At 38.9% G+C, this 26,714-nt stretch overlaps 1 protein-coding gene across 4 annotated transcripts in view; it reads left to right on the plus strand.

Annotated features, from left to right (window-relative positions):
• Nucleotides 1-26,714, plus strand: part of FOCAD (focadhesin) — a 307,707-nt gene that overhangs the window by 101,799 nt on the left and 179,194 nt on the right. For all 4 annotated transcript variants that reach the window (XM_049896729.1, XM_049896728.1, XM_049896730.1 and 1 more), the window contains 2 exons: nt 17-219; nt 4,340-4,597. In XM_049896729.1, coding sequence (XP_049752686.1) covers nt 17-219; nt 4,340-4,597 — 461 coding nt within the window. The remainder of the gene's footprint in view (nt 1-16; nt 220-4,339; nt 4,598-26,714) is intronic.

The following is a 26,714-nucleotide window of genomic DNA, read 5'->3' on the forward strand; positions in this document are numbered from 1 at the left end:
TTGTTTTGATGAATAGCTTTGAAGCTCCTCTCTTTTGCTGAGGGTCAGAAAATCCCAAAGTCATCCCTGCTGCTAGCAATGCCAGTTCTGCAGATTTTATCATCTACTGCCTTGGAAGACTGCATATCTGTGGCTGAAGAAGGGCCCTCTAGGCAGCAGTTGGCTCTAAACCTTTTGGAAATGATACAGCAGGAGTGCTACAGAGATGACAGCCAAAAGGTACTCAGTTCACCCTTGTTTCTCTTCAGTAAAGTGTCAATGCGGGATTTGTGTCTGTGCAGCTAACCTCACCTCCTGATGAAGTGTCTATTTGAGTGTAAACTCTGACATTGAGTGTAGCATTCTGTAATGCAGTGGTCTGGGAGCTCTTAGTACGTTCATCTGGAATACGAGGGGGAGGGTAGCCCTGTTGTGAAATAAGTTTTGGAAATGCTGTGCAATCTTTTTCCCTCTCTGAGATTCCAGGGCACTTAGCAGTCAGATGCCCTAAGGAATCCTGCAGAAAACTAATCCTGTTTAACCTAGTGCTTCTCCAACATATTTGAGCAAGAAATCCTTTTTTCTCATCATACTGTTTAATACATGCAGTGGATTACTTGATCCGGGACAGTCCAGTTGCAGTAAAGCTCCTCGAATGCTTGGAAATTCTAGGATCTGTAAGAACTAAGGCTCATTTTTGAATGTGGCACCCTATGCCATATTGGCGCATTGGCTTTTGATGTCTCCCTTGTATGCCCCTACTCTGCTGCCTTCAAATGGAAGAGAACGAGCCTGTATTCCATTCCTATTCCAACCTGCCAGGTGTACCCCATTCCAATTTTTCAGTCTCACCCTTCCTGTTACAATAATGTAAAAGGATTGCCAATGTCTGATTGGTAGCTGGGTTTTAGGCGTGTATTTGCCAGACTTTTTTCTCTTTTAGTATTTGAGTTTCGCCCTCCATAAAATACAGTATTACTTCTGAACTCTTATTCTTATGGGATTGAATTGAGGATTAAATAAAGGTGGTAAAGCATCACAAATACAAGCTAGAGCCACTGTCGTTGCTTCAGCTGCAAAAGCAGAGCTACCTCTAAGCATGTATTGTTATATGTTCTAGGAGCAAAAATCCAGTCATTTTTTTTTCTTGTTTGAGCATATAGCAGAAACTAGCCTGCAGTTATCAGCAAATTGAATGTATACGATAGTTTCCTAAATCCTAATTCTTCAACTAAAACTTTAGGTAATTGATTTGCATCAAGATAGGGAAGTTCTTCTCACATCAAACCTAATACAAATATAATATGCGGCCAAGAAATCCTACTAGCTTTTTGACCTCCCCTCTTCATTTGCCCATATAGAACAATGGTGAGATGCTGAATGGGCTGGGAGTAGGGCAGGGTGGACCGTATCTAAGAGTTCCGTTCCTTTAAATTACAAGTGATATTTACGGAGGATCACCCTAACTCTAATATCTAAGTCTTCAGCTACTATTTGCTCAGGTGTGTGGGAATCTTATTTATCTACACTAATGGCTAGATTTTCTCTTTAGCAGCTGGTGAAGAGGGAGGAGAAAGGAGTATCAAGGCTGTAAACATCTTATAATACTGTGCTTATTTATTGAGGCTTTGTTTAAGAAGAGATATCATCCTTTTTAAAATATTAAGCCACGTTTTACTGTTGGGTTTATTTCTACATCTGTTTGGAGTCTGTATCTAAACACAGCTATGAATTGAGCGTGTCCCGAACTCTTCGAGCACATAATGCTTTTTTGTCTTCTCTGCCAGAGCTACTCATTCAAGACCCAGTAAAATGTTCTCAAGCTCCCCAAGTCAGAATTCATTGCTCTGTCTTTTTTGTGTCCCAGCACTTTTTGCATTATTCAACTGCATTGTATCTTAATTTGGGGGTTTACATGTTTGTACCTACAATTATGCTGTGAGCTCACTGAGGGAACTCAGCCCTAGGCAGCCACTAATCTACTTTCTGTCTGCATAAATTTGCCTTTTCTGGACATTTCATGTAAATGGAATCCTATAATATGTGGTCCTTTGTTACTGGCTTCTTTCACTCAAGCATAACATTTTCAAGTTCCATCCATGTTGTAGCATGTTTCAGTACTTCATTTTTTTGTTATAGCCAAATAATATTCCAGTGTGTGGATATACTACATTTTATTTATCCATCATAATCTGATAGACATTTGTATAATGTTGCTGCTTTTGACTTAATTTACAGTTTACAGTGATTTCCAAATTGCTTTCTTTTACACTCATATCTATCAGTCCTATTTTTCTCTCCTAAAGATGGCAGCGATAATATTTCCCTGTATCTTGCAACTTCAGGCACTGTGCTAGACGCATTATAGATATTGTCTCATTATCTGCTTCAGTAACTGTGCCAGGAAGATAGTCATCACTTCTATTTTACAAATGAGGGAAGCAAGGCTCAGAGTGACAGCATAACGGCTAATAAATATCTGGCATGGCTGTGCTGAGGTCAAGGTCTGTTTATATCTCCAAGTCCAATACCGTTTCTCATTTAGAGCCTAAAGACCTTGGCCCTAGTTTTTGATAAATGTCATCTTCTTGTGGGGAAAAGTACTTTTAGAAAGACAGGGTTATATAAGCTTAAATATTACTTAACTTCTAAAATTTATAATTTTTTTGAAATTCAAGTGGTTTTCAGTCTTGATTCTGATTCTCCAGCTCCCACCATCTCAAATAGAAAACAAGGATTAGGGATTGTTAATTTTCTTCTGTATATGTCCTGGTATTTTTCTTGGCACATACAAGCAAATACAAAATATCAACTTTCTCTCTTTTTAAAAAAAGTAATTGGTAGCATTCCAGGCACAATGTCTGTATTTTCACTTGGGTTATATTTTCATATCAACAGAGAAAGAGCTTCCTAATTTGTTTTTTACAGTGCCATTTAACTTTTAAATAAGTTCTATATCCACTCTTAAGTATATATGCAAGAGAATTCAAAGCTTATGTCCACACGACAACTTTTACCCGAATGCTTGTAACAGCGTTATTCATAATAGCCAAAAAAGTAGAGACAGATGTCCATCAGTTGATAAATGAATAAAAAAATGTGGTATATCCATACAATGAAATATTGTTTGGCAATAAAAACAGATGAAGTATAGATATGTGCTACAACATGAAAGAACCTTGAAAACATTATGTTAAACGAAAGAAGCCAGTCACAAAAGACCACGTATTGTATGGTTCCCATTACATGAAATGGTAAGAGTAGAAACAAGAAGTGACTTAGTGATTGCCAGGGACTGTGCAAAGGGGAATAATGAGGATGAATGATTGGTAATGGGGATGGGATTTCTTTTTAAAGTTATGGAAATGTTCCAAAATTAGGTAGTGGTGATGGTTGCACAATTCTATGAATATACTAAGCACCACTGAATTATACACTTTAAAAGAGTGAGTTTTATGTTAACTTGAATTATATCTCAATAAAGCTATTATTTAAAAAATTTTATAAAGCTTAACTTTTACCTCTCATTCTTTCAATAACATGGTCCTCATACATATAAACCAGTATCCAATCACAGAGCAGTTGTAGTCTAGGATTTCGAATGTGTCACATCACGCTAAATGAATTGAATTAGTAGCAGGCAATGTCTAATGCTTCTCTAATGCCTGTGGCTTCCCCTGAGCCATTTGTGCGTAGTAGGTCCATTCCCCTTGGGAGAATTCTATCCACTCCTGGCCCTGACTGTACTGCTTTATTCTATGAGGAGCCTTTTTTTAGATTGTCTTGAGTATAACATCTTATTTGGGTATGATTTCAGTTTGGAGTTGTCAGGCTATTTCTTATTATTGAAGTTTTTCACAATTATTAATGAATTCCCTAGGTTCCAGCTGAATCAGCTTTATTCCTATTAGCATACTGTTTGTTATAAACATGAATTATCCTTAGTCCAGGCCTGCGTCTGCCCAGGGTTGCCTCTTAACAGGACCTTTAGCTAGGCAAATGCACTGTTTTTCTTCCTTTCCTCTTAGGGTGAATACTTTTTAGTGATCATGGCTTTTTTCCAAGCTATGTTGCCTCTGGATCTTGTATATCGATCCATTTTCTTCTGTCTTAACTGAAAGAGAATGGTAAATATGAGGAAAAGTTGCGATATACTATCCTAGAGTTCCATCTAACAACTTTCTCTTTTCATTAATATCCTTAACCTGAAATGTGTGCAGAGATGTTTTTGGCAAGTATTGAAAGTTTTGTATTCATTTTGTTGAAAGTTTTTACAATGAAATATAAAAATTAAATGGTTTTATTTCTGACAAATATACTTATCTCATTTATTTATGACTTTTCTGTGTTTATTTTTCAGCTCTCCTACAAGCTTGCATTCCCCATAACCAGCATGTATAGCTCAATATTGACAGCCTGGAAGATGCTTGAAGTAATGAGAGAAGAGTCTGCAGCCTGTGACTGGTTGGCTTCAGTGGAGTCATTGCTCCCTATTACTACAGTGATCCCTGTGCATGTTTTCCTTTTGCTGGCTTATCTTCTTGTTAGAGATAAAGGATTGAATCTTCACCAAATCCTGAAGGTCACTACAGAACTAGCCCAAGCAGATTCGTCTCAGGTAAAGCAAATGAATATGCCCATTCCTCACTTATTGACATGGTTAGGTTCCAAAGACCAGGTCGTTATGTGAAAATTGACATTATGTGAAGATGGAGGATGAGCACATCAGATCACAAAAGGGAGGATGACTATATCATTGCATAACTACCAAATCACATCATTACATAATTGCCAAATCACTGAGAATCATGGCCCAGCAAAGTTGACAAATGACTGTAATCACAGCCAGCATTAGTCTCGCCGCTCACCGTGTCCATTACTGCTAGAAGTATGTCGTTAGTGCACAAAATAGTTGAATAGTGGATTTTTCACTGTTGTTGTAAATGTGAAATGTCGATAACAAGACAGTTGATAAGTGAGGAGTAAATGTAATGAAGCAGTAGTCCCTGGGTGGTGCAAACAGTTAATGAGCTTGACTGCTAACCAAAAGGCTGTATGTTCAAGTTCATCGAGAGGTACCTCAGAAGAAAGGCCTGGTGATCTACTTCCAAAAATCCCTATCAAAAACCTATGGAGCACAGTTTCACTCTGACACACATAGGGTCACCACGAGTCAGAATGGACTTGACAACTTAGTATTTGAATTTGTAGATTATTCTTATTTTGTGGGTGATCTATGTCAAAGTTTAAAATTATGGGTTTATTCCTTTTTTTGCCATCTTTATCTTCCCAATTTTTCTTCTTTTTCCTTAACCTGAATTGATGTATACTTAGTGATCCAAACGTTTCTTTTTATGAAACCACTTTGCAAGGAAGTCTGCACATGATGCATTTCTGGTTCTTCTGTGTTTTTTGGTGGATTTGCGAATTTGTAATACTTTCCCTAACTCTTGCAGCCCATTTCAAGAAGCATATTCCTTAATTCACATATTGATCTTTGGAAGTGGACCCAGATTAATCAGTTGAAGAAAAGGTGCCATACCATAGGCATTAATCTCTTTTTAGTTCCTTGCAGTCTGATTTTATCTTCATTTAGCCTAGTGGAAAGTACAAGGTCCTTGCTATGTGGTGCTGATCTGCATGCTGGGATGTGAAGGTAAACAGTCTTCCCTCCTTCCTGTACAGAATGTAGAGCATAATGAGGAAACAGACGTTGTTGTTGTTGTTAGGTACCGTTGAGTTGGTTCCGACTCGTAGTGACCCTGTGCACAACAGAATGAAACACTGCCAGGTCCTGCCCCATCCTTACAATCGTTGTTATGCTTGAGCTCATTGTTGCAGCCACTGTGTCAGTCCACCTCGTTGAGGGTCTTCCTCTTTTTCACTGACCCTGTACTCTGCCAAGCATGATGTCCTTCTCCAGGGACTCATCCCTCCTGACAACACATCCAAAGTATGTAAGACACGTTCTCACCATCCTTGCTTCTAAGGAGCATTCTGGTTGTACTTCTTCCAAGACAGATTTGTTTGTTCTTTTGGCAGTCCATGGTATAGTCAATATTCTTTGCCAACACCACAATTCAAAGGCTCAATTCTTCTTCGGTCTTCCTTATTCATTGTCCAGCTTTCACATGCATATGATGTGATTGAAAATAGCATGGCTTGGGTCAGGCGCACCTTAGTCTTCAGGGTGACATCTTTGCTCTTCAACACTTTGAAGAGGTCCTTTGCAGCAGATTTGCCCAACGCAATGCGTCTTTTGATTTCTTGACTGCTGCTTCCATGGCTGTTGATTGTGGATCCAAGTAAAATGAAATCCTTGACAACTTTTCTCCGTTTGTCATGATGTTGCTCATTGGTCTAGTCGTGAGGATTTTTGTTTTCTTTATGTTGAGGCACAATCCATACTGAAGGCTGTGATCTTTGATCTTCATTAGTAAGTGCTTCAAGTCATTTTCACTTTCAGCAGTCAAAGTTGTGTTGTCTGCATAACGCAGGTTGTTAATGAGTCTTCCTCCAATCCTGATGCCCCGTTCTTCTTGATATAGTCCAGCTTCTCATATTATTTGCTCAGCATACAGATTGAATAGGTACGGTGAGAGGATACAACCCTGACGCACACCTTTCCTGACTTTAAACCACTAAGTATCCCTTTGTTCTGTCTGGACAACTGCCTCTTGATCTGTGTAAAGGCTCCTCATGAGCACAATTAAGTGTTCTGGAATTCCCATTCTCCGCAGTGTTATCCATAGTTTGTTATGGTCCACACAGTCGAATGAATGCCTTTGCATAGTCAATAAAACACGGGTAAACATCCTTCTGGTGTTCTCTGCTTTCAGCCAGGATCCATCTGACATCAGCAGTGATATCCCTGGTTCCACGTCCTCTTCTGAAACTGGCCTGAATTTCTAGCAGTTCCCTGTTGGTATACTGCTGCAATCGTTTTTGAGTGATCTTCAGCAAAATTTTGCTAGCGTGCTATACTAATGATATTCTATAATTTCTGCATTCGGTTGGATCACCTTTCTTGGGAAAGTTAGACATTAATAAGACTTTTTTTTTTTTAAGCTAACCACACTCTCCCCTCCACTGGATGGTATCTCTGGAATGCATTTCCTATGAGAGGACGATTTCCTAGTCCCGTAGGTATAGCATTTTTATTATCCACACTTTAGTACTACCTGTGGTTATGCTTCTTTTCAAGCATGGTGAAGAAAAAGTTCAGCTTTTAATGGAAAATTGAATCCCTAGAGGAAAAACAAAACACAAAAAAGGAGCCCTAGTGGCTCAATAGTTAAGAGCTTGGCTGCTAACCAGAAGGGTGACAGTTTGAACCCACCAGCCGCTCTGTGGGAGAAGGACATGGCAGTTGGTTTCTGTAATGATTACAGCCTTGGAAATCCTTTGGAGCAGTTCTACTCTGTCCTAAAATGTCTCTATGAGTCCGAATCGACTTGACAGCAGTGAGATTAGAGGAAGTAATTTGGTGGTAGGAGTAGGGAAAATGTGTTTGTTTAAGATATGAAGTTAACGTATTTGGAATTCCTTTTACCCCCAATATGTCATCCTCATTCTTTCTTTTTGTCAAGTAAACAACTGCTGATATCTCACAAAAAGTTTTTCCCCTGACCTGACCTCTTCAGGGCTGATTTTACAAGTAGATCTGTAATGCACTTAAAATATGTGTGTCTTACGGTGTATGCATAATGTGAGTTATTTCAACTTCCTTCCTACTTTACTTCTTCCTTCCTTGTGTCATGGTCCTTCATGTTTTCTTTCAGTGTCGACACCTTATGTGGTAATCTCTTTAGAATAGTTAAATGCACAGATAATGCCTGGGGATTGTCTAAAGAAGGATCCACTGAAGTCTCAAAGTGGGTTACCTTGATCTGTATTTGCAACTGATATAAAACATATGTTCCATCAATGTATGTATTGATACTCAGGACAAACATTTGGTGTTTGAAATTTTTAGGTGCTACTTGTGATTACATGCATCAGAAACTCATCTTAAGCTGTCTTAGTTTTTAGTAGCTCTGGTATTCAGGAAAACCATGCCCTAGGCAGTGTCTTCAAGGTACAGTTTCTTTCTTCCCTCTGTAGAAGCCCAAAGCTTTGCCTGGAAGCCCAAAGCCTTATACCCTTGTGTTCACAGTCCAAAAAGAAAGTAGAGAATACTCAGATTGGCCTAGTTTTAGACCAAACATTATGGCAGGATAATGGAGCACTTAAATTGGCCATCCTGGGTGAAACTGTCTATGCCACTAGGATTACGTGGACTGGTTCCCCAAAGGACAAATAGCTCCAGGTAACAGAAGTATTGTTGTTGTTAGGTGCCATTGAGTTGCTTCCAACTCTAGTGACTCTGCGTATGAAAGAATGAAATGCTATTGGTTCTGCACTATCGTCACCGTCGTTTTTATGCTTGAACCCATTGCTGCAGTCACTACGTCAATCACCTTGTTGAAGGTCTTCTTTTTTGCTGGCCCTATACTTTACCAAGCATGATATCCTTCTCCAGGGTCTGGTCCCTCCTGATGACATGCCCAAATAGAGATGGGAGTATGCTAAATAGGCAAAAACCATAGAGCAGAGCTTCTCCACTGGTGTTCCAGAGCACACTGTAATGCCGGAAATGTGTTTCAGGCATGCAGAGATAGTACCCCTCTCAGTGTTCAGGCAGCCAGATTGGCCGAAGGCTGCTGGGCATCCCTGGCTAGTAGCCTCTGGCCGCCTGCTACTTCCTTTGTTTTTTCCAGCATCCTCATATACGTTATTTTTTCAGGTGTGCTTTGAAATGGAAAAGGTTGGAAAGTACCTGGGTGACCATCCAGATTCATTTATTTATTTAATACATGTTTATTAAGGGGCCCTGGTGGTACAGTGGTTAAAGCGATTGACTGCTAAACGAAAGGTCAGCAGTCAAAACCACCAGTAGCTCCTCAGGAGAAAGATGTGGCAATCTGCTTCCACAGAGATTTACAGCCTTGGAAACTCTATGGGGTCACTATGAGTTGGAATCGACTCGATGCCAGTGGGTTTTTGGTGGCGCAGGGAGCCCTGGTGGTACAGTGGTTAAGAGCTTGGCTGCAAACCAAAAGGTCGGCAGTTTGAATCCACCAGCTGCTCCTTGGAAACCCAATGGGGCAGTTCTGCTTTGTCCTGCAGGGTTGCTATGAGTCGGAATTGACTCAACGGCAATGTTTTTTTGGATTTGGTGGCACCATGTTTAAGCGGTCGGCTGCTAACTGGAAGGTTGGCAGTTCAAACCCAGCAGACATTCTGTGGGAGAAAGATGTGGCAGTCTGCTTCCATGAAGATTTGAGGAGCCCTGGTGGTGCACTTGTTAAAGCGATTGACTGCTAACCGAAAGGTCAGCAGTTTGAAACTACCAGTGGCTCTGATGGAGAAAGATGAGGCCATCTGCCTCTGTAGAGATTTACAGACTTGGAAATCCTGTGGGGTTGCTATGAGTTGGAATGGACTTGATGGGAGTGGGTTTGGGGTTTTTGGGTGGTGTAGCAATTAAGCACTTGGTTGCTAACTGGAAGGTCTATGGTTTGAACCCACCAGGTGCTCCACAGGAGAAAGATGTGGCAGTCTGTTTCCGCGAAGATTACAGCCTTGGAAACCCTATGGGGCAGTCCTATTCCTTCCTAGAGGGCCAATATGAGCCAGAGTTGACTCAATGGCAACTGGTTTTTTTGGTTTTAAGAAAGGGTAGTATAAATTGAAAGTCAATACGTTACACTTCTGCTGGTTATCTTTTGGATAGGTTTGAAAGAAATGAGAAAAACCACCTTGTGTAATTATGCTATTAAGTTGAATGGCATGGTGAAGTGTTTAAATATCACTACCAAAATTCATGTTAAGCAAAAGTAGTATCATTAATAAGAACATACCGAAAAAGTAGTATCATTAATAAGAACATACCAAAAAAACCAAAACCAAACCCACTGCCGTTGAGTCAATTCTGACTCATAGCAACCCTATAGGACAGAGTAGAACTGCCCCGTAGAGTTTCCAGGGAGCACCTGGCGGATTCAAACTGCCAACCTAATGAGAACGTAAATAATGTTATTTAAGTTTTGGGAAAAGGACAAAAGAAGTAGATGGTGGAGGTTTTTCTTACTTTGCTATCAAGTAACCATATCATACTATTTGAATAGCTTTCAGCTACAGATTGAAGCAGCGAAAAAGAAAGAACTGAATATTTTGAAAAAGCAAGTTTTCTCATTATGAATAGATTCTTGGGGTAGATTCATTGAAATTTATCAGGGTTGTAATCTGTAATTGGTGGAATAATTTTTATTTCCTGAATTTAGGTGGGGTTGTTGATTTCATGAATGTTTTTCCTTTCTCACCTAATAGAAAGAAGGGCAATCATCAGCTCAAATGGGGGTGTTGATGCTATAGAAAAGTTTTAAGCACTAGTAAGCAGAGGCTAAGTAAATAGGTCAGTAAGTTTAGGAATTTGGAGGATGTCTTCCACTTCTGTTTTGGTGGTCACTTAACCTCTGTGGTAGAATTCACTCACCTATACCAACCAAAACCAAACCTACTGCCATCGAGTCGATTCTGACTCATTTCTACCCTATAGGACAGAGTAGAGCTGCCACATAGAGTTTCCAAGGAGCAGCTGGCAGATTTGAACTGCTGACCCTTTGGTTAGCAGCCGTAACACTTAACCACTACGTCACCAGGGTTTCCATGAGTTATTGTAATAATCCTACTATAAGACTCTATGAGAAAACAGAGTTTGAAATGTTCCAAAGAGATTTGCATATATGTGTGGGTATTATTGTTGTGTTATTAATTCTAATTGGTATTAATAGAAGCTATTTTTAGTGAGAAAGTAGAACTGTTGCTGTCGAGTTGATTCTGACTCAGCGACCCCATAGAGTTTCCAAGGAGCAACTGGAATTTGAACTGCGGACCTTTTTGGTTAGCAGCTGAACTCTTAACCACAACGCCATCAGGGCTACTAATTAATAGATATACAAATTATTATCAACTGATAATGTTACATTATTATTAATAATGGTAAGAATAATGTGATTTTTTAAAAATGTGATTATGTTACTTCTTATCCATTATGGATTTTGATGCATCTCCCCTGCCACGCCCCCCCCCCCCCCAAATTGATGGTCTTATTTGAATTTTCATCCCTAACCTCTCACTGGTCCCCCATAGCATATATTTTCCAATAGCTTTAGTACATTTAGGGCTATGGAAGGCTATGAAGCTAAGTGGTCCAAAGGGAGCCTGGCCTTGTGATTAAGTACCATCAGAGGAAGATACTAAAATGACTAGGTAGTTAACCAAAGTCATGACAGTAAGTTGACACTTGAAAACTTTTGTTTTAAATAGCAAGAAACTCTTTTTTTTTTTTTCCATATCTAGAAGTCCTATCAACAGTTCTAATAATCCTTATAGTTTTCTTTCCCAGACACAGTGAGTCTCAATTTACAAAAGATACAAGCTCAGGTTAGGCAGCACTCACTCAATGCCTTTTGCGTTCTTGGAGGGAATGTGCTGGAATATTCTGGGGAGAGATCCAAGAGCATCCTAAGTGAATTCCCATGGAAGTCTTGAAAGTTTTACACACGCTGCTTTAATTTAGAAAGCAGTTTTCATATTATAACTGGTCTGTACTTTTAATAAATGGAGCTCCATCTACTTCAATAGTATTTTCTCTGGAAATAGCAGTTGATAGGTTCCTGTCCTTCTTGGTTATGTTTAACTAACAATTCATGCTTCTCTGCTACTGGAGTCATGTTGTTTTGCCAACGTTTCAATGTAAATCATTCAGACTGCCTTCAGAGATGCCTGAATGACAGCTGAAGCACATGACTTCGTGGCTCATGTACAGTAATGTCCAGTTGGCCTTTTTCTTTCCTCTTCAGAGAGCTATTTCCTGTTTATGTGATTTGTGCAGAATCTGGCTACATCTGATAGGGAATCAGTGGTAATAAACACTAAGCATAGGCTCTACCAAGTTAAAGGACTGTGTGGACCCCAGGCCTAAAAGAGGACCTTTTCTGAACTTTTAATTTATGGCTCTCTTAAGAGTAAATTGGGCCCTGGTGGAGCAGTTGTTAAGTGCTCAGCTGCTAACCAGAAGGTTAGTGGTTCAAACCTACCAGCCACTCCACAGGATAAAGATGTGACAGTCTGCTTCCGTAAAGATTACAGCCTTAGAAACCCTATGGAGCAGTTCTACTCTGACCTATAAGGTCTCTATGAGTTGGAATCGATTCCATGGTGACGAGTTGTAAGAGTAATGATTTGAATCCTTAGCCAGTGATTGACCGACCTGTGTAATGTGATTGTGGGCAGTTGGGATGTGTCTGATACTAATATAATCTCTTTAAGTAGAAGTTGGTAACTTTTTGTTAGTCAGCAAGTGTTGATTGACTTCCCGTCTCCATGCCTATGAACCCAGCACAGTGACATCACTTGTTAAGAGCCACATCTGGCCCTGTGCAAAAGTATGCCTCTAATACATACTTAACAGGTAATAGCACCAGTTCTGTTCCCATTTCCTCACATTCCCTATACCTGATGGTGCCTTGCTTCTAAGACTCAGCGAGAAACCTTACTTTTTCTTCAACTCTTCCTATCCTTTCCTTCCAGTTTAGGTTTTGTACTTAAAACTTTTTTCAACTCTGACCTTAGCTTCCAGTAATATTCCAACCACGGTCTGTCGGCAGCTTGAGATAAACTTCTCTCTGTATCTACCTGGAAACCTCCTTGGCCTTGGAAGTGTTCCTCTAGGCCCGTCCACTTGAGAAGAAAGGGATAATATTCACTTCTCAAAACCTTCTCTACTATCTATTTTGCCTTTCATTCTTTATTGGATTCCCGTATAGTTGTTGGTATTCAGCTTTCTCCATCTCAAACATTATATCCTAGAGAATAACAGAGTTGTTGGAAGAAGGTATTTTTCACATACCTTTGCAATAACACAAAGGCCTTGTCTTAGTCATCTAGTGCTGCTATAACAAAAATACCACAAGTGGATGGACTTAATGAAGAGAAGTTTATTCTCTCATAATCTGGTAGTCTAGAATTCCGAATGCAAGGCACCCACTCCAGGGGAAGGCTTTCTCTTTCTGTCGGCTCTGGAGGAAGGTCCTTGTCATCAGTCTTCCCTTGGTCTGGGAGCATCTCAGCACAGGAACCTCAGGTCCAAAGGACTTGCTGTGCCCCAGGCACTGCTTTCTTGATGGTATGAGGTCTGAAACTCTCTGCTTGCTTCCCTTTCCTTTTATCTCTTGTAAAACAAAAGATGGTGCAGGCCACACCCCAGGGAAACTCCCTTTACATTGAATCAGGGATGTGACCTTAGTAAGGGTGTTATAACCCAAACAACCCACTGCCATCGAGTTGATTCCGACTCATAGCAACCCTACAGGACAGAGTAGAACTGCCCCATAGAGTTTCCAAGGAGTGCCTGGTGGATTTGAACTGCCGACCTCTTGGGTAGCAGCCATAGCACTTAACCACTACGCCACCAGGGTTTCCAAATAGTCCCACCCTAATCCTCTTTAACCATAAAATTACAATCACAAAATGGAGGACAACCACATAATACTGGGAATCATGGCCCAGCCAAATTGATACACACATTTTTGGGGGGGACATAATTCAATCCATGACAGGCCCTATACCGAAAAAAAAATTGCCATCAAGTTGATTCCAACTCATAGCGACCTTACAGGACAGAGCAGAACTGCCCCATAGGGTTTCCAAGGAGCTGGAGAATTAGAACTGCCAAACTTTTGGTTAGCAGTCGAGCTCTTAACCATTGTGCCACCAGGGCTCCATAAATATAGGGGAAGAGAGAGACAGAGACAGAATCTGACAAAAGATTATATTCTCTTTTAGAAATCAAGGCTACTTGTTAGCAGTTTTAAAACCAGAGAAAATATGTTTTCTTCTTATGTTTCTACCTATATGGCTAAGGGTTTATGGCAAAATTAAATATTTAAGCATCTGAACTGAGCATTAATTACAAAGATTAGTAATATTTACGTAGGCTGAGATGGTTTAAAATAAAACTTTATAATTAGTATTATATTTTCAGTAGACTCTTAACTACTATGTGTAAAGCATATTGATTTCTTTTTGACTGATTTATAAAATGGAATGTGTGTGCTGTACATAGTTTCTCTAAAGATCAAAGTTATAAACTTTGACTTTACTGAACCACAAGTTCCTTCCTTAAAACTGTAGATCTGCACTGATGAGCTAGCTAATTGAATTTAGTAAGACACAATGTTTCTGTCAGACTCTTGTCTTTTCTTTCTTCTTTGGAATTGGGGACAGTGTGTTTTTTGTTTTGTTTTATTACTGGCATTTACAACTCCGAGGTCTTTTATTTCCTTTTTTACATTTTTGTTGTTAAATCTAGTGAAAAAGGTCTTGCTTAATTGGAACAGTCACAATCTTTGATAATTTTGTTTTATCCTTTGTGATGTTTTCAGGGCCTAATTATTTCCATTTGTAAAAGCGTACACATTTTTTGGCTCATTTGAAATCATTTATGTGACTAGGTTCATGGCCCATGACTTACGGTCTTTTAAAAGTCATATGTTATCAAATAGTAAAAGGCTGACTTTCAGGGCAGAATTGTGTGATAGCTTTACTCAGGGTCACAAGCCATATTTTAACATGGAAAATGAATAGGAAATGTGTGAAATTTAATGGTCTATAAGTTACTGCTGTGAGAAAAGGGGAAAATATATTTTATAAAAGAGTACTTGTACAAAGAGTCTTTGGACACTTCGCACTCTGTTCTATTGTTCCTGAGTTCTATGAATTGCTGCCCCCTGAAGCCCGTCCTCTCTCTGTGTTTTTCACACCACAAAAAGAAACCAGAATATATAGTACTTTCAATAAAGAACTTTATAGATAAGAAGTGTTATACTACTATTCCCTTGTAGCCATAGCGTCGATTATGCCTCCAGCAAAATCAGGATAAGCCTGTCAACATGAAGCAGTTAGACAAAGAGAAACACGACCAAAGTAACAGGTCAAGCTACATTTACTCCATCCCGTGGCAATATGTTCATTTCTTCTTTATGAACCCCAAGTAGATATCTGTTGGATGAAATGTTTTTAAATGGCCTTTGAACCTTTTTATGTTTTCTTGGTTGTGTGCATAAAGCTAGATCTTATACTCAGCGCTCATGTCAATTTCTAGTCTATCCTGGATATTAATATTGGGCTGAGTTACCACTGAGGAGTCTAGAGACTATAAATTACTTAAAATTCTCATTGAAGGAATTATTTGATTGTGATTTTCATGTCAACTACCTGTCACTGTGACATTCACTAGCTTACTGGTATACTGAATGAAACAAAAGCCATTTGTATTAGTGTGTCACCAAACACTGAGCATCAGAAAGTATGGAAGCGAAGTTTGATGAGAATGGGCCCCAGAACTGCATTCAAAACAGTGGAATCTGTCTGCTTACAACTGAATTTCAGGTAACAATAGCTTTGTCTTCTTGTTAAAACTCTCTAAGGGAGCTACCTCTTTGGGATGGGCTTCTAGTGTTGGTGAAATGGGACTCAGAGCAGACTTTGTGGTAATGTCTTAGGCTAGGATCTCTAGAGAAGCAAAACCAGTGAAGTGTGTGTGTATATATATATATATATATATACACATGAGAGAGAGAGAAAGATTTATCTCAAGGAAATGGCTCATATGGTTGTACAGGATCTGTGGGTCAGGCGTCAGGTTAGAGGCTTCTCATGACCTACATAGCTGTGGAGGTTGATGAATACAAGATTGGCCTGTAAGACGGTATGCTGCAGCCTCACAGTCTGTGGAGGCTGAAGAATCCTAAGATTGACAGGCGATACGGCAGGCCGCTGGCATAAGTCCCAAGAACCGGAGCTCAGATGCTAATAAGCTGGATGTAGAGTCCACAGCAAGCAAGCAAGCTTTGCCAGATCATCCATATATGTATTGGATGCAGGCAGTACCCCTGAGGAAACTCCCCTTACAACTGATTGGCTGATCATGTCAGGTCACATCATGGAGGAAGACTACATCATTCTATAACTACCAAATTACATCATTATATAACTACGAAACTACACCATTATGTAACTGCCAAACCACTGGGAATCATGGCCCAGCCAAATTGACATGCCCTTAACCATCATTGGCAAGTTTGAATTTTCATAACAGCCATGAGGAATTCTGCTCAAGGTGAAAACACACTGAAGCCCACCATTGCAAGAATAGAACTTTTTTATTTAGTCAGTGGGGAGGGAAAGGAGAAGGGTCTGTCAGGCCCCTGCCTACTGCCTCATGGCCTGATACCCTGCAGGAAAGCTACCAGTTGAGATTCCTTACCTTTCTTCAGCCCTTTTACAGTCAGTCCTTGAAATCAGAGAAGAATCTTATTTAAGAAAACGTTTCCTTACATCTACAGAAGCAACCCATGCCAGCTCTGTACAACCAGCTTGGCTTGGATTCATCAATATAAATGGATAATCAAAGCTCACCAGACATTTGTGAAAATTTAACAGCATGACTAACCAGAGCATCTGTCTCCAGAAGAAGAGAACTCAGGTAGCAGAAGATAAATTAAAAACAATCCAAGTCCTAAGAGATGGTAGAAAGATATTATAGGCATGTTTTTATAGTGTATAAAAAACAGTGACACACCACTTTCGGAGAAGGACAGGACTTCCAGTAAGAAGCTCAATAGAGACACGGAAGACCTAATTGCTACAATCAACGAACTTGACCTCATAGACTTATACAGAACACTCCACCCAACAGCTGCAAAGTATACTTTTTTTTCTAGTGCACATGGAACATTCTCTAGAATAGACCACATATTAGGTCATAAAACAAAACTTTGCAGAATCCAAAACATCGAGATATTATAAAGCATCTTCTCAGACCACAAGGCCATAAAAGTGGAAATCAATAACAGAAAAATCAGGGAAAAGAAATCAAATACTTGGAAACTGAACAATACCCTGCTGAAAAAAGACTGGGTTATAGAAGACATTAAGGAGGGAATAAAGAAATTCATAGAATGCAACGAGAATGAAAACACTTCCTATCAAAACCTCTGGGACACAGCAAAAGCAGTGCTCAGAAGTCAATTTGTATCGATAAATGCACACATACATAAAGAAGAAAGAGCCAAAATCAGAGAACTGTTCCTACAATTGGATCAAATAGAAAGCGAGCAACAAAAGAATCCATCAGGCACCAGAAGAAAACAAGTAATAAAAATTAGAGCTGAACTAAATGAATTAGAGAACAGAAAAACAATTGAAAGAATTAACAAAGACAAAAGCTGGTTCTTTGAAAAATTAACAAAATTGATAAACCATTGGCCAGACTGACTAAAGAAATACAGGGAAGGAAACAAATAATCCAAATAAGAAATGAGGTGGGCCATATCACAGCAGACCCAACTGAAATTAAAAGAATCATATCAGACTATTACAAAAAATTGTACTCTAACAAATTTGCAAACCCAGAAGAAATGGATGAATTCCTAGAAAAACACTACCTACCTAAACTAACACAATCAGAAGTAGAACAACTAAATAGACCCATAACAAAAAAAGAGATTGAAAAGTAAATTAAAAAACTCCCAACAAAAAAAAACCCTTGGCCCAGACGGCTTCACTGCAGAGTTCTACCAAACTTTCAGAAAAGAGTTAGCACCACCACTACTAAAGGTATTTCAAAGCATAGAAAATGATGGAATACTACCTAACTCATTCTATGAAGCCAGCATATCCCTGATACCAAAACCAGGTAAAGACACCACAAAAAAAAGAAAATTACAGACCTATATCCCTCATGAACATAGATGTAAAAATCCTCAACAAAATTCTAGCCAATAGAATTCGACACCATATCAAAAAAATAATTCTCCACGACCAAGTGGGATTTATACCAGGTATGCAAGGCTGGTTTAATATTAGAAAAACCATTAATGTAATCCACCATATAAATAAAACAAAAGACAAAACCCACATGATCTTATCAATTGATGCAGAAAAGGCATTTGACAAAGTCCAACACACATGTATGATAAAAACTCTCACCAAAATAGGAATTGAAGGAAAATTCCTCAACATAATAAAGGGCACCTATGCAAAGCCAACAGCCAACATCACTCTAAATGGAGAGAGCCTGAAAGCATTTCACTTGAGAACGGGAACCAGACAAGGATGCCCTTTATCACCGCTCTTATTCAACATTGTGCTAGAGGTCCTATCCAGAGCAATTAGGCTAGACAAAGAAATAAAGGGCATCCGGATTGGCAAGGAAGAAGTAAAATTATCTCTTTTCGCAGATGACATGATCTTATACACAGAAAACCCTAAGGAATACTCCAGAAAACTATTGAAACTAATAGAAGAGCTTGGCAGAGTCTCAGGTTATAAGATAAACATACAAAAATCACTTGGATTCCTCTACATCAACAAAAAGAACATCGAAGAGGAAATCACCAAATCAATACCATTCACAGTAGCCCCCAAGAAGATAAAACACTTAGGAATAAATCTTGCCAAAGATGTAAAAGACCTATACAAAGAACACTACAAAGTACTAGTGCAAGAAACTAAAAAGGACCTACATAAGTGGAAAAACATACCTTGCTCATGGGTAGGAAGACTTTTGTAAAAATGTGTATTCTACCAAAAGCCATCTATACATACAATGAACTTCCGATCCAAATTCCAATGACATTTTTTAATGTGACGGAGAAACAAATCACCAACTTCATATGGAAGGGAAAGAAGCCCCGGAGAAGTAAAGCATTACTGAAAAAGAAGAAGAAAGTGGGAGGCCTCACTCTACCTGATTTTAGAACCTATTATACAGCCACAGTAGTCAAAACAGCCTGGTACTGGTACAACAACAGGCACATAGACCAATGGAACAGAATTGAGAACCCAGATATAACTCCATCCACATATGAGCAGCTGATATTTGACAAAGGCCCAGTGTCAGTTAATTGGGGAGAAGATAGTCTTTTTAACAAATGGTGCTGGCATAACTGGATATCCATTTGCAAAAAAATGAAACAGGACCCATACCTTACACCATGCACAAAAACTAACTCCAAGTGGATCAAAGACCTAAACATAAAGACTAAAATGATAAAGATCATGGAAGAAAAAATAGGGACAACGTTAGGAGCCCTAACACAAGGCATAAACAGAATACAAAACATTACCAAAAATGATGAAGAGAAACCAGATAACTGGGAGCTCCTAAAAATCAAACACCTATGCTCATCTAAAGACTTCACCAAAAGAGTAAAAAGACCACCTACAGATTGGGAAAAAATTTTCAGCTATGACATCTCCGACCAGCGCCTGATCTCTAAAATCTATATGATTCTGTTAAAATTCAACCACAAAAAGACAAACAGCCCAATCAAAAAGTGGGCAAAGGATATGAACACGCACTTCACTAAAGAAGATATTCAGGCAGCTAACAGATACCTGAGAAAATGCTCTCGATCATTAGCCATTAGAGAAATGCAAATTAAAACTACGATGAGATTCCATCTCACTCCAACAAGGCTGGCATTAATCCAAAAAACACAAAATAATAAATGTTGGAGAGGCTGTGGAGAGATTGGAACTCTTATGCACTGCTGGTGGGAATGTAAAATGGTATAACCACTTTGGAAATCTGTCTGGCGCTTTCTTAAAAAGTTAGAAATAGAACTACCATACAACCCAGAAATCCCACTCCTCGGAATATACCCTAGAGAAATAAGAGCCTTCACACGAAGAGATATATGCACACCCATGTTTATTGCAGCACTGTTTACAATAGCAAAAAGCTAGAAGCAACCAAGGTGTCCATCAACGGATGAATGGGTAAATAAATCGTGGTATATTCACACAATGGAATACTACACATCGATAAAGAACAGTGACGAATCTGTGAAACATTTCATAACATGGAGGAACTTGGAAGGCATTATGCTGAGTGAAATTAGTCAGATGCAAAAGGACAAATATTGTATAAGACCACTATTATAAGATCTTGAGACATAGTGTAAACTGAGAAGAACACATACTTTTGTGGTTACGAGGGGGGGCAGGAGGGAGGGTGGGAGAGTGTTATTTACTGATTAGTTAGTAGATAAGAACTACTTTAGGTGAAGGGAAGGACAATACTCAATACAGGGAAGGTCAGCTCAACTGGAGTGGACCAAAAGCAAAGAAGTTTCCAGGATAAACTGGATGCTTCGAAGGTCAGCGGAGCAAGGGCGGGGGTTTGGGGACTATGGCTCAAGGGGACTTCTAAGTCAATTGGCAAAATAATTCCATTATGAAAACTTTCTGCATCCTACTTTGAAGTGTGGCGTCTGGGGTCTTAAATGCTAACAAGCGGCCATCTGAGGTGCCTCAACTGGTCTCAACCCACCTGGATCAAAGGAGAATGAAGAACACCAAGGTCACACAATAACTATGAGCCCAAGATGCAGAAAAGGTCCCATGAACCAGAGACTTACATCATCCTGAGACCAGAAGAACTAGATGGTGCCCGGCCACAACCAATGACTGCCCTGAAAGGGAGCACAACGGAGAACCCCTGAGGGAGCAGGAGATTAGTGGGATGCAGACCCCAAATTCTCGTAAAAAGACCAGACTTAATGGTCTGACTGAGACTAGAAGGACCCTGGTGGTCATGGTCCCCAAACCTTCTGTTGGCGCAGGACAGGAACCATTCCCGAGACAACTCATCAGACATGGAAGGGACTGGACAATGGGTAGGAGAGAGATGCTGATGAAGAGTGAGCTACTTGTATCAGGTGGACACTTGAGACTGTGTTGGCATCTCCTGTCTGGAGGGGAGATGGGAGGGTAGAGAGGGTTAGAAACTGGCAAAATTGTCACAAAAGGAGAGACTGGAAGTGCTGACTCATTAGGGGGAGAGTAAGTGAGAGTATGGAGTAAGGTGTATATAAGCTTTTTTGTGACAGACTGACTTGATTTGTCAACTTTCACTTAAAGCACAATAAGAATTATTAAAAAAAAAAAAAACAGTGCTGTGAGAAAGACAAAATTGGACAACCAGAGATTTTGGAAATTAGAATTGTGATTCCACAATAGAAAGATGGAGACTGGATTAGTGATTTGTAGAACACTCAAGTAAATATTTCAGAATATAAAGCAAAAAGATGAAAAATAAAAAAAAGTTAAGACATTCGGGGTCAATCTGGGAGTTCCAACACCTTTCTAATAGAAATTCCACTTGGAGAGAACAGAGAAAATGAAGGAAAGAAACTTAAAACACGACAGCAAACCATTTCCTCCAGATGAAAAAAGACACAGATTTCAAGTTGTTCAGGCCCTCTGAATGTGAATCTGCCCAGGTGACAATAGATCAATACCTAAACATACCTCTGGAATTTCAAGAATAAACAGAAGCTTATAAAAGATATTATAAAAGAGCAGGAAAAGAAAAACTTACCTAAAATCAGACCCGCATTAGACTTCTTAGCAACAGCTCACCGGGTACTTGAATACATTGGAATAGTATCATCCAGCTTCTTGGCATATTCCTTCCTGTTATTCTGCCTTTTATGAGTGATGGTAAAATTTGAGGCTTTTCCAAATATGCAGGAATTCAACATTTCTCTCTTACTGATTTCATGGGGGGAAAGAAACTTCTCAAGGATATGCTCTAGCAAAACCAAAAATGAATCTAAGAAAGCATAGAGAAGAAATGTTGAATGATGATAAAAATACCCAGTAAAGCTTATGGGTAATATAGCATATTCATTTATGTAAAATATAAAATACTTGCCTGGAACTGAAACCCAGGCTGATTAAAATGTGAGAAGCGGTGGGGGTGGATGGTGGGAGTGCAGTTGTGTGTAGAGTGAGAGCATATTAAGTGTGGTGGTTTTGCTTGAAAATTGAGTAATTCTAGACATTGACAGAAAAGTAAGTTTTAATATAAGTTTAAACCCTTATGAGTAACAACTAAATGATACATAATTTCCAAATGATTAATATAGCAAACAAATTTTAAAATCTAAAAAGTATGGTAAATATTAAAATATAAAATAAGATGGTAGGAATAATAATACCAGCTACCATAATTGTGACTAAATAAAACAAATTCCCTTATCAAAATAAAGTCTCATATTCGGTTAAAAAATCCAATTCTATAAGGTTTCCCAGAGACAAACCTTATAACAAATGACAAGTTGAAAATTAAAGGGTGAAAATGAAAAGCTAGGTAGATGGTTAAAAAAAAAAACGCAAGATGTAGTAATGTCACTGAAAATAAGTAATATAAAATCCAAGGAAAAAAACCTTACACAGGTCAAAGACGGGTATTTTATCTCTTGCTGTTGAGTTGATTCCAACTTACAGCGACCCTGTAGGACAGAGTAGAGCTACACCATGGGGTTTGCAAGGAGAAGCTGGTCGATTCGAACTGCTGACTTTTGGTTTGCAGCCAAGCTCTTAACCACTCTGCCAGCAGGGCTCTGGTAGAATCCCAAGTCAGGTTTCATTTTTTTTTTTTTTCCTCTCTATTTTTTTTATTGTGTTGAGAATATACACACCAAAATAACAGCCAACCCACCTTGTACATTTACAATTCAGTGACATTGATTACATTTTTCATGTTGTGCCCTGGCTTTACTTTTTTTTTTTTAAATAATTTTTATTGTGCTTTAAGTGAAAGCTTACAAATCAAGCCAGTCTCTTGCATATAAACTTATATACACCTTACTACATACTCCCACTTACTCTCCCCCTAATGAGTCAGCCTGCTCCCTCCTTCCAGTCTCTCCTTTCATGAGTCAGGTTTCCTTTTAGAAGCAGCTTCATTAAAGTTAGGAATAAGAAAACTATGTCTAGCATCAGTTTTACTATTTGGATGGTAATTAGTACCTGGAGACATTTACTGTTTGGAGGTCCTGGCCATTATTAAATTCAAGAAGAGGAAATAAAAGTTACATATGTATTATAAAGGAAAAACTCAACGCTATTTTTTCAGTTAGAAAATGCAAGCAAATTTACAAAAAAGCTCTTACTTTAAGAATGGATATGAGAGTTCAATAGGTGACCAGACGTAAGATCAGCCTACAAAAACCAATTTTTTTTTTTTTTTTTTACAAAACAATAAATTAGAAAATATTGGCAGTACGGTCATGCCTTGATATCTATCTGGAGGAGATTGGCTTCAGGACCCCTGCATGTACCAAAATCCACAGATGCTCAATTTCTGTTTATAAAATGGTGTATAACCTGTGCACATCCTCCCGTATACTTTAAATCATCTCTAGATTACTTGTAATACCTAATACAATGTGAACACTACGTAAATAGTTGTTATACTGTATTGTTTTGGGAATCATAAGAAAAAAGAGTTTTCAGTTTAGTCTCTTCAGTACAGACGCATGTTCGGAACAGATGCAACCATCATAGGCCTAGCTATGTAGTACACGTCAGCAACAATATAATGTTTTTTTCCTGAATATTTTCCATCCGAGATTGGTTGGATCCCTGGATATGTAACCCACAGATATGGAGAGTCGACCGTATGGCATGTAGGACAGGGTAGAACTTCCCCATAGTCTTTCCGAGGCTGTCAGTCTTTAGGAAGCAGGCTGCCACATCTTTCTCCCTTGCAGGGCTAGTGGGTTTGAGCCACCGACGTTTTGGTTAGCAGCCTAGTGCTTTAACCACTGTACCACCAGGATTCCTACAAATAGCATAGAAACTATAAAATAACTTGAGATACAAAATACTACTTCATATAACGTTTAAGATCTTACCAAAAGACATGTAATGGCTCTTAGCCCATGCCTTAGATGTGGTGTTCATGTTATAAATATTTATCATTGAGTGATTTGAGGTTAAGTGATTTTATGTTGGTAAGATGCTTAGTTTTAGCTTCCCATTAATTCGCTTTAATTGGTATGTGGGTTATGCTTCATGAAAGTAAGTTTGCTGCAGAAAGATACTCAGTTGATGAATTTCAGTAGTAGTAATGCAGGTCTAAAAGTGGAGTGTTTGTCATCTTTGTCAGCTTGCTCATGTTTTGAGCTTTTTGGAGTAAGTCATTACATATTTTTTTATAACCTTGTTAATACTTAGGAATAGTTGTTTCTTTTATTATTCTTAGTTTCTGGTACTAAATAGGTTTAAATGTAGCCTGTACTCATTCAGAAGCTGTTCAGTCTTCTTGAACAAAGTAATAGCTAATAAAAATACCCAACACTTGCATATGCTTATTAAGTACTAGCCACTATTCTATTTACTTTATTTGCATAATAACTAGCTCTTCGAATCCTCACAAACAGCTCATTGAGGTCAGTACCTCTAGAGCTTGGTACCACTACTATTCAGGAACTGAGGCACAGAGTTTGTGTATTTTCCCAAAGCCACACAGCTAGTATTTTGTAGCATCAGGATTTGAACCCAGGACATAGGGCTCCAGAGTCTGTGCTCTTTTTAATATGCTATATTATCTCTCTATAAAAACTGGTTTAACTAAAAGTTTATCGATTGTTAAAGTTGGGCAGCCGTGTTGACTCCCTCACAAGCAGTCTTGAGACATATGCCCTCCCTGTGTCCGTTCAGTACGCTGGGCTTCTACCCTACCAATGACAGTTTTGAACTTTTCATGATGGATTACAGAGTAGACTCTCTGGCAATCTTCAGGACAGTTAATGTAATGAAATTGGGAGTTCTGAAGTCAGTTTCATTCAAATGGGTAGACATAGTTACAAACTAAGTGAAGCCAGACAAGTAGTTAAAAAAAAAAAAAAAGGCTTGGGATGATTTCTATGTTGCAGGCTTAACGTATATTGATTGGTCTTTTGGAGACCATGCATCTTGTCATCCTTGTTTATTACCTTTCTCATGGTAGTGGGTCACTTCTGCATTTAAGACATTTGTGTATTTTTTTCTCTTTCTCTAAAGAAAACAAGCATATAAAGTTATATATAACCAGAATTTATTGTATCACCAGAAGCAAACAGCACTAAAGCTGAATGAGATAAGTCAGGATAAATTAGCATTTGGAAGTATCCTTTAGCTATCTTGAGAGTAGACTGTCTTCAAAGGAAGTTTCCAGTAAATTAGGATTAGATTAGAATTCATCAAAGGGATTCCTGAAGGGAAACCACAGCTTACTTGTTTTTGCTTTATAGTAACCTCGGAAAGTTCCAGGGATTGAATACATGTTTGTTGACTGATTAACACACAAATACATTAGATATGCTCTACTTACCACTCTAGAACTAATGAACTGTTGTCCAATATAGTCATGTACTCTCCAGACTAATACAGCGAACACTGGGGAGTCCAGGGATAGAGTTTAGATTCCATAAAATCTTATTAAAAGAAATCCTATTAATTTTAGGGTCAAGGGTAATTTGATATAAACCAAAAACCAAACCCAGTGCCATTGAGTCGATTCCGACTCACAGCGACCCTATAGGACAGAGTAGAACTTCCCCATAGAGTTTCCAAGGAGCGCCTGGTAGATTCAAACTGCCGACTCTTTGGTTGGCAGCTATAGCACTACCAGTACGCCACCAGGGTTTCCAATTTGATATAGGCTAAGCTAAAACTAAAGCAGGCGTTGAAGCTTCTGTTTTTAGGCAGTTTACATTTGCTCATTTGCTTTAGTACAATGAATGTGCCAATTTAAAATGATCAAATTATCTGTTCATTAAGCCACATCAGGAGGGACTGGTACAGGATAACACTTGGCTGATTAGTTTGTTACAGTATATGTGTGAAAGTAATCGGATTTTATTTCTTTAACATTTTTCTCTAATTCAGTCTTGCTTACTTTTATTACTTCCAAAAGTCTGAATTATTATTAACGATAATTATACTGGTGGCAGTTTGCTCTATTATGTTTATTTACTGTCAAATTATATTTAATCTTAATGGTAGAGGTGCAGTTTAATCTATGTTAAGTGGAATTATCATGGAAATATCATTTAGTTTGAAATACTGTAGATATCTTGTTTCTATTAGGTCCTATTTTATTTATCATACATTTTCAAGTCATTCAGGTATATTCATCACAAACCTCTTATATGGCAGGTTCTCGTGTACTAAGATGAAAGGATATAATCTTTGCCTTCAGGAATCAGAGCCTAACAGGTTGGCAGAGACATTAAAAATTACTGTTCAGTACAAGGTGATAATTGCCATTGTGGAGGTGTATGTTAGTGTCCCTAGAAACAGAGAGAAAAGAAGGTGTTCTAGGCAGAAGGAACAACACATGCAAAGTCACAGAAGTGTGGCAGGCCACAGTGGGGTGACAAGACTGCAAGTAGTTCTGTATCAAAGTGAGATGTATAGGGTAAGGGAAATCGTTCCTGGAGTGTATTAAAAAAAAAAAAAAAAAAAAACCAAAAAACTGTTGCCATCCTGTCAATTCCAAAACACAGTGACCCTACAGGACAGAATAGAACTGCCCCATATGGTTTCCAGGGAGTGACTGGTGGATTTGGACTGCAGACCTTTTGCTTAGCAGCGAAGCTGTTAACCACTGGGCCACCAGGGCTCCCTGGAGTGTATACTGGGCCAGTAGTTAGAAGCCAAATGGAAAGGAATCTTGTAATCAGGCAGGAGATGAGAATTTATCTAACATAGGGTCGCTATGAGTCGGAATCGACTCAACGGCAGTGGGGTTTTACTGGGATAATGAGATAGAGGGGAGATAAAGTTGT

Source organism: Elephas maximus, chromosome 9 (assembly GCF_024166365.1).
Source record: "Elephas maximus indicus isolate mEleMax1 chromosome 9, mEleMax1 primary haplotype, whole genome shotgun sequence".
Lineage (NCBI taxonomy): Eukaryota > Metazoa > Chordata > Mammalia > Proboscidea > Elephantidae > Elephas > Elephas maximus.